General features: G+C 37.8%; 1 protein-coding gene across 2 annotated transcripts; it reads right to left on the bottom strand.

The window, feature by feature from the left end:
- Positions 1-1514: 1514 nt before the first annotated feature.
- Positions 1515-12434, bottom strand: spopla (speckle type BTB/POZ protein like a). Of its 2 annotated transcripts, none has more exons than XM_006799113.3 (12): positions 12057-12434; positions 11007-11088; positions 8729-8846; positions 7687-7808; positions 7174-7325; positions 6945-7072; positions 5803-5980; positions 5159-5214; positions 4921-5043; positions 3155-3297; positions 3000-3053; positions 1515-2466 (listed from the first exon to the last, which is right to left on the bottom strand). In XM_006799113.3, exons 3-12 carry the CDS (start codon positions 8804-8806, stop codon positions 2322-2324), a joined length of 1179 nt encoding a protein of 392 aa, XP_006799176.1. In that variant the 5' UTR covers positions 8807-8846; positions 11007-11088; positions 12057-12434; the 3' UTR covers positions 1515-2321. The 2 variants fall into 2 exon arrangements, with proteins under 2 accessions (XP_006799176.1, XP_006799177.1); XM_006799114.3 differs by having other exon boundaries at positions 12264-12434.
- Between the last annotated feature and the right edge of the window lie 421 nt (positions 12435-12855).

Below are 12855 nucleotides of genomic sequence, written 5' to 3'. Positions count from 1 at the left end.
TCAACAGGATAAACACACAATTTTAAGAGGTACATTTCAGGGTAGCTTTTTAATGGGCAATAAATCTGTGTCCACAGGCGTGGATGATACCAGAGGTACACCTCAGGGAGCACATCCATTTTGCCGTGGCCATCAGGGACAGGGGTCTTTTCATTCGCTTCCATTACTCTTATCTGATCAGGGTGAGGCACCTACTCCTTATAGGCATCAAGTCACACTACGCTTTCCTGCTGCATGCACCCAAATCCCCTGGAAAACTACAAGGAATGTTAACATACATTTCACTTCTCAGCATTCAACGCTTATTTCCGACAATCAATATAAGAGGAAAAAAAAAATTCAATTTTGACACTGCAGGCATCTCTCTCTTTCAAGCTTTAAAGTTAGTAGAGGAACGCGAAGGAGGAAGATAAAAGGTTGGAGAGGCGTCCTAAAGCAGAGATGGTATCAGGTCTTTTCCTGGGATCTGTGCTGAGAGGGGCGGATGAGGATCAGCGAGCTGCTGATGAAGACTTCTCTTCCAGCAGAAAAGAGCGGCCTCACATTCACTTTAATTAGGGCTTGTGCCAAGCATTCACATATAAAATAAGGGGGGGGGGGGGAAAGCACATCTTTTATGTGCTGAACAAAGGTTCAACATTTAACATGGCACTATGCTAATGCAGTTAAAGCACATTTTCTTTTGATTATCACAGTGGTGTTGTTGTCTAATTATTATTATTTTCAAACGAGAACCCCTCAAAAAAAAAAAAAAAAGAAAAAAAAAGAAAAAAGAAAATCACCCCAGCCTGATACCTGCACCCATTAGTACAACCATTAAAAGAAACGGTGTGAATAATAACCATCCTTCCTTAGACTGAAATCTCTTCACATTGAGCTCAACATTCTCCAGTTAAAAACATATATCAAAAAAAAAAACAAAAAAAAACCTAGGCCACTTCAGACTGCTGGAAAATGTTTTAATGGGTTAATGCAGGCATTCTTGCAGACAACAACTTCATCTTTGTGTTTTTCGTTTTTTTGCTTCCAACGTTTCAACATCTCAACATGACGCTGAATGATGAGTAATATCATGTAAAAATGATGCTACTCGTAATTTACAAAAACCTCTGAAGTGTCTGTCACGCCACAACATACAAGACGGACCGAATAAAAAAAAATGACAACCCCTCATTCACCCCTCATTGCCAGTACAAGCGATGCTCAGCATCCTACAGATATCCAAGCATGTTAGAGGAAGATTTTGCACATACTCAATTAATTTTATTCTGCACAAATATGTCAGATAATTGCAGAAAAAAAATGGTTAAAACAAAATTGGTACTTGGACACTTTCTTTTGACAATAACATGACCATGCATTAGTCTCTCCACTTTTAGTTAACCACAATATATTGAGAATATATAATATTTGCATGTTGGCAATACTAAAGAAACAAATTCTCAAAATTGAATCTATAACAGTTCACAGACGTATGATCTGGAATAAGTCATTCAAATGGGAGACTGAGTAAATATGTCCATATACTTCCAATGTTTTAATATATTAGGGCCAAAGTACAGACACTTTTGTCTTACATGTTTCACAAGGATCGACACTCGGTCTTCATAATGGCAGATCACTATTTCCCTCCACAAATATGCAATAGGACACACTTTCTTGTACATTGGTCTTTTGAAGATGGTTCAACTGTCATTTACATAGAAATGGTGCCATCAATATGGGGCATACACATCTTTTAAAAAGTGTAAAGAACTGACCTTGCACTGAAAGTGTTCATGCTTTTTAATGTCTAGTCACAAAACGGGCTAAACATTACAAATATATAATATTTCCCATTTAGTTAAACCTTTGTTACGTTCCTATAGAACTCCATATCAAAATGACTATTCATGGGAACTAGTGCAACCTGGAGGAGGCCTGGTCTTTGTGACAAGGCAGGCACAGAGTAAAATAGACAAAGTACTCCAGAGCAGCTCCAGAGCAATGGCAGATATATTAAGGCCATTTTGAAAATTACAGGAAAAATAAAACTGTAGCAGAGAGCTTGACCTGCTACCCAGTCTGAACAGAATTCAGTTCGGGCAGCAAAGCAAGCAAGCAACACCGAGTGAACCAATTTTTTTCCCCTCCCCCCAGTCAATTGATGTCAGTCTTCCACGTGCCAGCCTCCCCCACATCCCTGGCCAGAAAGCCCCACTCTTCTTTATTCAAGTGTGTTCAGTTTTGGTGGAAATAAAGAGTGGTATCCTTGCTAGTCCTTCTTTTTTGTAAACCCATGCTTCACACCTCCAGTAAAGTCCTGGGACACAGTCGGGCAGTCAAGACTGTTTTAGGCGCTTCCTGGGAAGACCGAAGGGTGGACACTGTGCTGAAGCCAGGGCACGAAAGGCTTCGGCTACCAAGTGAGGATGGGACTGGATCATTGACTTCCAGCCTGCAGTCTCCATTATATCTGTAGCATGACTGTAAGCACATGCAAAATGAAGTCAGACACTCAGACATGATAATCTGCACATTAAAAACCAATAAACATAAATGAGATTGTAATGACAAAGCAAATAAGTGGGATTTGATTTGTGAGTTGTATGCTAAACTTGAAAAAGGGCCATTAGTGCTTTCCGCACACATGCATAAACTAAAATTAATAGAGCGGTGGAATGCGTCGCGCTGTGAATACAACAGAGAGAAATAAGCTTAATATTTCAAGGTGTCCTGTAACACTGCACTACATCATCTGGAAGAGAAGTAAGAAAAAAAAAATCTTCCCAGCAACCACCTTCCTTCTTTTTAAAATTCTACAAATATTCCATTTCCAGGGTTTATCCAGGAATGAGTCTATTAATAACTTGGATACAAAGATATGGAGCTTCAAACTGAAAAGGCAAATAGCACTCTGTCTACCTGGGCTAAAACAATGAATTCTAATGCATCTGGTTGGGGAAAGAGATAAGAGTGTGGTATTAATCTTGTGTCACATATATCAGCTAATTACATACTTGCTATTCCAGTTCTTTCCATCTTTACAGCCCAGCTGTCTCAGGACACTGCACCTATGGCAAGGAGATAAAAAGGTAAGCATTCAGGGCTGGTAAACAGAAATGGCAGCAGGAATTTATCACTGGAGTTTTTTTTTCTCTTTTGCGATACTTGCCTGTTGATAAAATCTATGGCTTGTGCTTTGAGCTGCTCGGCACTGTGCAAGTCAGCCAGGATGAGGGTGTCGGCCACATTCTCCACTGAAAGGCTGTTGCACAAGGCCTCTTCACACATAACCTTTAAACGCTCAAGAGCATACTGGGGTGGAGGTGATAGAACGAGGGGGGGGAACACAGAGAGCAGCGATTATAGTCTACATGTTAAATAAATGCCGGTGACTTACGGTTTTATCACAGTTAGTGCAAATGCACATTAAGGCTACGGATGCAATCATTTACTGGAATGGATGACTCAGCAATCCTAATAAAAATGGAGAAAAATTGAAGAGGATCCAAAATGCTGAAGCAGAAGGCTCTCTAATAAGCATTTTAAAGAAAACTAAAAGCACTACCTTGCAGTTCTATGCCTCTGTCGACCAGTCGAGTTGCAGTTTACATCCAGTTTAAACTTATGAGTTATGTAAGAGAATGAAGACATTTGTGTTGTGTGTTTACAGTACAAGTGTGCAAAAACTCTTCCTATGTCCTCATACTTGGAGATGCTTTGCCATTAGAGGTGATTACAATAAAGCAACCATTAAACATGTTGAGAACGGATGTTTCTTAAAAAAATTGTAAACTGTAAACCCCCCCCCCCCAAAAAAAAAAAAAAACCCTCAAATGCCGACACATGGAGCCTTAGCTGACTGCTGTCTGTGTGGTGTAACTTTGCCAGTTCCAGCCACCACAGTGGACCTCTCCAGTATGCTTGAGTATTTTAACCGAATTGAATGAACTGGAAAAAATAATCATATAGCTGTTTGTGCGGTAAAGCTGATCTGAAAAGCCTGCGTTTCTGTTTTGTTGAGTGAAATTTTAAGACTTAATTAACCTGCTGCTTAGCACTAATTAGCTGATTTGTGCCTATGTTGTATCCGTACGGTTTCTGAATGCAAACCAACACAGCAGTGACAAGCACGTTGACAACGTAAATTTAAATGTTGTCGACATCAATCTTTTACACACCGTTTATAACAAAATGTTTTGTGAGGTCACAGAGAGCTTTAGGTTTGACAAGTAAGACCTAATAAATGCATCCTGAGTTAGAATGGTTTGTGCAGAATTTGAAGAAATTCCCTTGAAGCGTTCCTGAAGCACCGTGTTTACGGGACTGACAGAAAGCTCGCTCAGTACAGTTTTGATTCTTCTAACAGTTTATCCTTTTTCTAGCTACACAATAACAGCCCTAGATGAAAATATTAGACAAATCAGTCTCAACACAGAAGAAAAATCACATCACCATATCAGTAACCTTAGTTAAATCAGCTCTTTAAAGTTTGAAGAGCTGCCTATAAGTATGTGTTTGGAAGCACACACCATGGATGAGCACATTCAACAAAAAAAAAAGCAAAAAAAGAAGAAGAAGTTGTAATGACGATAATAAAGGTAAAAAATACCGACTACGATGGCTAACAGCTACATAATTACAGAACAGACCGCATTAGCCCTTAAGCCTCGTTGACTTACATATAGTGTTGCATGTTCCATTCACTGAACAGCTGGAGGCTTCAAACGCTCACAAGGTACACTACTGTCCATGACAATACTGCATACAATTACCATTTCAGCTTTACTGTTTCACTCTTTAAGTTACTAGTGAGTTAGTAACTGAATACAATACCAAGCAAGACCATAAGACTATAAGGTTAATTTTCTACTTTTACAAGAGAAACTAGCAGTAGATGTCTGGTCAAATAAAAGCATAATCTCACTGGGCACTTACTTTATCTGCAGCTGCCAGCAAATTGTCTGCCATTTTCTCCAAATTTGGTGCTTTGCCTGTATAGATGAAGCCCATCATTTCCTTAAAGACATCAGGATCCACATCACTGATGTCAACACGGTTCTGCAAATTTAGACGGCTTTCTTTAGTGCACGGAACCTCGTATGTATATATACAAAAGCAATAACAGTACTGAAAGGATTTGCTGAGGATGTGACAATTAAAGTTTTACTCCTACCTTTTTACTCTCCTCCATTTCATGTTCAAACATAGCATTAAAAACTGGTGACCTCGCTGCAAAAAAAAAAAAAAGCATAAAAATATATATTAAAAAATACACACTTTTGACATTTACCAATGACTCGTCAACAATATTGAGCACATTAGCAAAGCAAATAAAAATGTCTTAATTCATCCAGGCATATAAGCATCAATGTCACATAAGGAAACAGCACATAAATCACTAAGATCTTAAAAGACTGATGTAAAAAGTCCACAAAATATATATACTATTAAAATAAAATGCTGCAAAATTTATATTGCTGCCACTTTGTTAGCACTTCCTCTTTGAGCACTGAGGCTTCCACCATGTCTAATGAAGATGAACTAGAGAGCAGAGCCAGCCTCTCAATCTCCTGAATCTTACAGTCATCTGGGTCAAGCAGGGCCAAGCAGGGGTAGTGGTGTGGATTAGCACCCACTGCAGAAGTAGGCCGCTACAAATCAAGCCATGAACACAGACTGCTCGTAGCCTTTCGAGGTACTTATAGCTCTCCACAGAAGCTGTTCAGAGGCGGCACAGATGTGTCTGTCTTGGCCCATTTTGAGGGCTTTTCTCTGAGTTGTTACAAACTTAAGTTGTGGAGGCCAGGGAGGTCTTACCTGCAAGGATGGATTTGTGGGCTTTGAACTCCTGCCCTCCCACATAGAGGCTGCAGTCTGTGAAGCGTGAACACTCCCACAGGTTCCCGAGGTCATCAGACAGCTGACACTCTGGTACCTTCAGCATGTTCATGTTAGACTGGCCTGAAATGTTAACAGAATCCTGGACAACACTAACCTGTATAGCAGAAAGAAAAACAAAAAACAAACTAAAGCTGTTGTATCAAGCCAAAACATGCTAACAAATCCAGCAGCAAATATGTAGCAAACATTTAGCAGCCAATATGTGTTTGATTTCTCTCTTTTTAGTGTGTATTTTCCAGACTAGGGAACCTACAATTAGGATGACAAAATGCTTGAAAACATACAACCACTTAAATCCAAAATTAATTAACTTTGCTGACATCCCTAATTGATGGGAAGAGACAGTTTGTCTTTAATTTGAATGCAATTTATTTATCAAAGTGGCAATTTCTCTGAAACTGTTTAATCCTTCTGGAAACGCTGGCTGGCAAATTGTAATCCTAGCAATACTAACTCAATTGCACGTACAAGAAAATTCACTGCCACCTCACTTAACTTGTCCCTTGAAAGAAGATTTCAGTAGATGTTCATTCTTGTTGACACACCAAATTCAATTATTTCAGAAAACAAGCTCCAACACAAATGATGTGTGATGGGGGAAGCATATCTTTTGCCAACAGTTCAATGTCATTTGAAGCAAATCCTAACAATGAGTTGCACCACAGCATGCACTCAGGTCTAATGTGGTCATGTCAAGAGCTCCAATCCATTAAAAAGTCCCAACATGGGTGTAATTAAGTTCATATAAGAGTGGTCTAATGTTGAAGACTTCATTTAAAATTTAACATAACAAATGAATACTTTATAAAAGCCAAATATAACACAACAACTGGTACCAAAAAAAAGAGAAAAGACAACCAGGTTCTTTCCACTAGCCAAATGTTAGCGGAAAGAACACAATATGAATTTAATCGCTTACGATTTCTACAATCGATAGAACTTTGACTGCAATCGAGTAGAGAAATTGTGGTTCATGTCAGTTGTAATGTTGCTAAAGATAATGAACAAAAAAGACAAAATGGTATCACTTTAATTTGAAGAATAAAAGGAAAGATTACCTCACAGAACAGGGTGAGCTTGTCATCTGGTAAAAGTCCATTGGCTTCATCAAGGAGGAAATCTCTCCGTATAAATTTTTTGAAGCCCCAGTCTTTGCCTTGGACAAATCTATATGCTCTTTGGCTTTCTGCAACCAAGAGGAAAAAAAACAAAATTGCAGTCTTGTTATAGCTTTTACAAGTAGGGAATGAAAAGGAACCCAAAAAACACTCAAAATCCTGCACTCACCCATTGCTTTTGTCTCCTCTCGTTTAGCATTCAACAAAGAAAACTTGAACTTTGCTCTGACTTCACTTTTTGGACAGCTAACAAGAAGTAAATACAATGACAAATAATCTTTGCTTTCATCATCAAGTCCCTTTGGATTGACTCGCAGACACCTGCCAAGTGAACAGATAACACTGCACGTCAGTTATCATAGGAACTTAAAACAGTACTGCGACGAGCCCTTAGGTGCAATTTTCATGTTTCTGAGCAGCTGTGTGTAATTATCACCTATGTGCAGAGTTCACATACTGAAAACAAATATACTTTTTATTGACATGCTGGTTTGTTCTAGAAATTCTAGGAACTCAATCAGGCACAAAATTTGATATAAATAGTAAAAAGCTAAACCATGTTTACAGTTCCAAAACTCTAAAAGCTATTCAACACATCAGTGATTTTCATGGCCACAGAAACTAAAGGGAAGAAGAAAAAACAACAAACATCAGCAGTAAAAGGTTTATCTTGAGTACTAACCATTTCATTTTGTCATTAGGGCCAGAAGAGAAAGTTGAGCTCTTCAACACTTCTCCCATTTCCTCTCTGCAAAAACTAAAGTTGTTTATGGTCCACATGTAGGAAAACTTCACAACTTTGACCTTGAACAAGAATAAGACACATACAGACCCATCAGACCCCTAATGTGAAACTTAACATACTCCCACAGTAAATTCTGATCACTTGGAAAATGTCACAATAGGGAGACAAAAAAAAAAAAAAAAAAAAAAAAAAAAAAATCACAAAAGATGTAAAATTGTAACATTAATGAATGCCGAATTCAATTTAGCTGCTGTTGTATGGTGTAATCTTTTGCATGCTGGATTACTGTTGATATTTAACAGCTGTGCCACCCCCGACCTCAGTAATAATATTCTAAGGAGAATACAATTTGAGAATGAAAAACAGCAAAATATGATTTTAAAACTAACATTAAAAAAAAGTGGCAAACAAGAAGCTTTCATTTTTCTAATGCCTCTAGGGTCACTGCCTATTTATAATGAGATAACCTGATAATGATTTACTCTGCAATTTTCTTATTAAAGTACCAAAATATTTATATGCATATGTTTATAATATTAGAAATACTGTGCCTCTGACGACATACTTGGGAGTAAAACGCTGTATTAAGTTACCCCAAATGTAAAATAAGCCGTTCTTACTGCTACAGCTTCACACTGTGTGCAAGAGATGAACTGACTTTTATTATCAAATACAAAAAGTGGGTGTAGCCAGTTAGATGAGGAGCTGCAGGTGTCAGGCTACAAATCAACCTCTCAGCCCTGCTATTCATCGACTCAGCTATGTGCAGCATTTAGGAAGGGGGGGAAAAAAGTCAATATTTTTCTTTATTGCCCCCAGAATTTGGTGACCTGTAGTGTATTTACCTTTATTTTTCCTTAGTACCAGTAATTACATGTGTATGAGATTGCCACTTTAAATACATTTATATAAAAAATAAAAACAGTTCTATCATTAATAGGTGCAGAAAAGAATAAAAAGAGTACAGTTGTGACCATACCTGTGTGTAACACCAGCTCTCTGCCACAGGTCCACTTGACATCTCCCCAGGAGGAGGAGGAGTGGGAACCCGTGACATCGCTGGCTCTGTGGTACCACTCACTTGCGTCCTTAAAGCACTAACATTACAAGAAAACAATAAACAACGAGTATTTCTCAAGAATTAAACAGCATAAAGTTGAGCTTTCATGAATCAGCCTGGAAACACATTTGAAACATGAGTAAACAAAATGAAAATGAAACTATCCTCATGTACAGTTAACTGTATTCTCTGTACTTTTCCTTTATGTAAAAAGTACCATAACTTGACAGCCAGTCACCCTAAAAGCACATCTCCAAAGTTTGAGTAAAGCTATAGTCAGCGTGATTAATTACAAATATGATTACAGCAAGAAAAAAACCACAAAAGCTTCAATGAAAACATCCAATATTACATAACTAAATAAATCAAAAGGTTATCTTTCAGCAGTTGTGGCTGGCAAAAAAAAGGGTCAAAACGATGTTGGCTGTTCAGAACAGCAGGAATTGAAGCAGGATTTATAGTTCATCCGAACTGTATGTCTAATGTTTGGAAACCTACAACACATGCCTCTCCACAAATTTCTGAAAAAATCAAAAATAAAAATAAAAAATCAAGTGCTCCATACTATTTTTATAACAATGGCAAGATACAAATGCCATTTTTATTTCACTTATTCAGTGCATGTTTTATGACAGCAATATACCAAAACCTACATATAACTGCTCATATTTATCAGAGCTGGATCACACCGTTTTATTTTTCTCCTAACGTAAGATCATTTAAGTTCATATTTTCTTGCAGTAAGTTCAAAAGTCTCTAAAGCCCTGTGATCCTTATCACACTTTCCTGGAGTAAATTTCTATTAAAAATGATGAAACTGGTCATGTTTTTAGACAATTGGCAAACGTCCCCTAGCATTAATCATCTTTTGTACCTCCCTCCTACCACGTGCTACATAAAAAAATTAAGTAAAATTTCTTTAATTTCCAATATTTAATTTGAGCCCAAAAGTGTTCCAATTCTGAGACAATATCCAGTGTCAAAGGGCAAGCTGATGTCACCATTTCCATGTTTTATAATACATTATACTAATAATGTAAACTTACTCTTTGCATAAATGTTTTACCTAAAAATGTTCTTGTACTCCTCTGTGTGTGTTATGACTTTGCTTAACCATAGCACACGATCATACATTATGTAGTTTTATCACCTAAAGAAAACATTTTGTTAAATAAAAACCAGCGGTGAGTGAATTTGCTGTAGACACAGTATGACTGAAACTGTTGTGGATTATTGTAGACTCCGATGAGACTTCTTTCTATGTCTCCATAAAAATATATCGTGATATGATTGCTATATCAATGCTATACATTTACACTCCCTACTCTGTTACTTTGGTACCTAAAAAGCGAGCTACTTCCACAATTTCCAAATAAGAACAGAACTTTTAAAAATTTCCAAGAAAACTGTTCCTGCTACAGGTGGAAATAGCAAACATATTTTACCTTCTGAGACAAAAAACACACTGCAAGTACAACCAGGCTAAGAAGGACGAGACAGCAGCCGCTGACTATTTCCGACTCAAAAGAAAACAAATGACTCCACCAAGCATCACAGGAAGACTTTCTGATTGCGCTCCATATGACAGCAAGGGCAAACGGTGGATGGAAATTACTGACGCGCTTACATGGTGGAACCATGTAATAAAGAAATAAATAAAAAATGGACCCAAGATGCAACATCCTAGGTAGATTTTCTCCTTTATTCTGTACAGTATTGTACAGCTATGAGTTTATGTCACTGTAGTTATTGTTAAAATTTTCAGGAAAAACACTAACGAGCAACTTGTTTGCTTACAGCTAAATCATACTGTCACTACTATTGCACTACAAACGCTGCATTGTTTTAAATTAGGAAGTATTTCATCAGTGACAGTAGCTCACTGGAAAAGCAGAATGGAAAATGCTCATCATTTACTTGCACTTATAAATGCTGCTGCCTGCAAGCATCATTTAAACATCTTTCAGTATTTTTTACCTTCTCTGTAATGTCAGAATTATCGCTATGGCAAATTTCCTAGAAATATTGTGATATAATTTGCAAGCTATAGCGCTCACTCATGCTAATGTGTATGTGCGGTTTCCAGTGTAAAGCCTTGTATCAGTGCTTTGAGTAGTCAAACTGAATCTACACAATCAAGTCTGCACACATCTGAGCCTAGTGCCCCAAAGAGCAAGAACCAACTCCTTATAATCACCTCTTGAATGGTTGAAATGTACACAGATGGATGTTTTTAGGTTATCACTGGATCCTTCATGACCTTATCTTCATGTTACATACTGGGGAAAAAAAAGGAAACAAATATTAGGCCTTGAATATAGAGCTGTTCAACCTATCTAGTGGTAACTGAAGAGCCCCCATGCTACAGAAGCATCTAGAAATGAAGAAATTGCTCATAACAAACACGTCACATTTATCTCCCCAAAAAAGTCAACAAATTGAACCACAGGAAAGTGATTGCTTAAATAAATAAATAAAAATCAGTCGTGAATGCCACGTTATTAAAAACTGAGTGCAGCACTCACGATAACATACTGGTTGTCCGGATGAGTAATTTAGGTTTGTAGTATTTTGCTAAACGTTAACGATAATTTAGGACAATTTATCGCCCGCCACATCCTTTAGGTGGCTGCTCGGCTGATAGGTCAGTGTGTTAAACTTAAGATTCACCTGCAACTTTGTTTGGCCAACACATTAGCTGGAGTTGTGCTACCTCGCCTGTAACACAACACAGATGATGCTATGCGGACTAACATTCAACTAGCTGGATTGCATTAGCTAAAAGTTACACCGCAGGAGTTGTATTGAGCCTCACAACTTACATTACCCAATACGGTTTTCCAGATGTAAACAAGTGTGACTAACAGTAAGTTAGTATGAAAAACATTAAAAAATAAATAGCAAATAAAGCAACAGCTCAATGTTAGCTAAAGTATCAATACAAATTTCCAGACCATCATTTACGCCGCTTCACCATATGTCGTCATTTAACAACAAACTTGCTCAAATAAGAACAGTAATGAAAGGGGAAGCATCATATTTTAGATATTTATCGATTTTATGTTCAATACGTATGTAGCTAACCTTTTCATTAGCAAGCTTAACTTCACTTTAGCAGACCGCAAATACGGCGAATAGTCATCAGCTAGCACACAACATGTTAGCAATAAATCTGTTCGCATGTTTCCCAGCACACTTAGATCAGTTGTATTACTTCTCATCTGCGACACAAACTAACTAAAGATACCTCAAGTTGATTCCGTGCCGTGTTGTTTAGACCCCGCATTAGCCGGCGTGAAACAAAGGGGCCTTCGCTGAGACAGGATGCTAACTAACGAAGCGCTTTGGTTCAGCCTGCTGGTGGGAAAACAACATCGGCTAACTAGCGGCTAGCTAGCTAATCTCTACACTGGCTGCTGGCAAAAAAGTTTAAAAAGACGTGGTGACTGCGTACCTCTCAATTTCATACTCCCACATATATCGAATAACGCATAAAGCTTTGTATTACACCTGCTCCTTTCACGGTCCGTCACTTTGAACTCTTTTTCATTCAGTCTCTTTACAAGGTTTCTTTGTCTAATTTATATCTCTGCTAGCTTACATTTGTCTAGCTGGCTGGGGTAGCTTGAATGGCTAGAAAATATAGCTACTGCGCAGGCGCAAAATTTGGATAATGTCCACAGACTGATCATGTCTTCCTCCATCTCAACTATAATAATACTAATAATAACACTACTACTACTGCTAATAATAATAATAATGTTCCCCTTTCAGCTAAACTCTGATCTTAAAAACTGAAAATAGCAGTGGTTACTCTGGAGAGTAGATAGACCTATTGATTAGGCTATTCAGGCAATAGGATTACACACATACACAAATACACACACATAAGTGTGAATCTTTGCCATTTTGAGACACTGGATAGTACAGTACCTCATCAGTATCCACATGGACTTATAATACTTTTTTTTAGATCAAGTAACTCTTGTAAGTTCCATGTTTGTAATTGGGTTCTTGAGACCTGGATTACAAGTGTGTGCGCCTGT

Source organism: Neolamprologus brichardi, chromosome 16, assembly GCF_056152115.1.
Source record: "Neolamprologus brichardi isolate AB-2024 chromosome 16, ASM5615211v1, whole genome shotgun sequence".
Lineage (NCBI taxonomy): Eukaryota > Metazoa > Chordata > Actinopteri > Cichliformes > Cichlidae > Neolamprologus > Neolamprologus brichardi.
Note: the sequence above shows the minus strand (reverse complement) of the source record. Positions and strands in the feature narration are given on the sequence as shown.

What these genes read in the sequence shown, in the direction of transcription:
- spopla (XM_006799113.3), bottom strand. Translation starts at nt 8,806, where the DNA reads ATGTCACGGGTTCCCACTCCTCCTCCTCCTGGGGAGATGTCAAGTGGA. An exon ending in AGAGCTGGTGTTACACACAG is followed by an intron (nt 7,809 to 8,728) that starts GTATGGTCACAA and finishes TTCTTGTTCAAG; the next exon opens with GTCAAAGTTGTGAAGTTTTC. An exon ending in GGAAAGAACTGGAATAGCAA is followed by an intron (nt 2,467 to 2,999) that starts GTATGTAATTAG and finishes ATGTGCTTACAG; the next exon opens with TCATGCTACAGATATAATGG.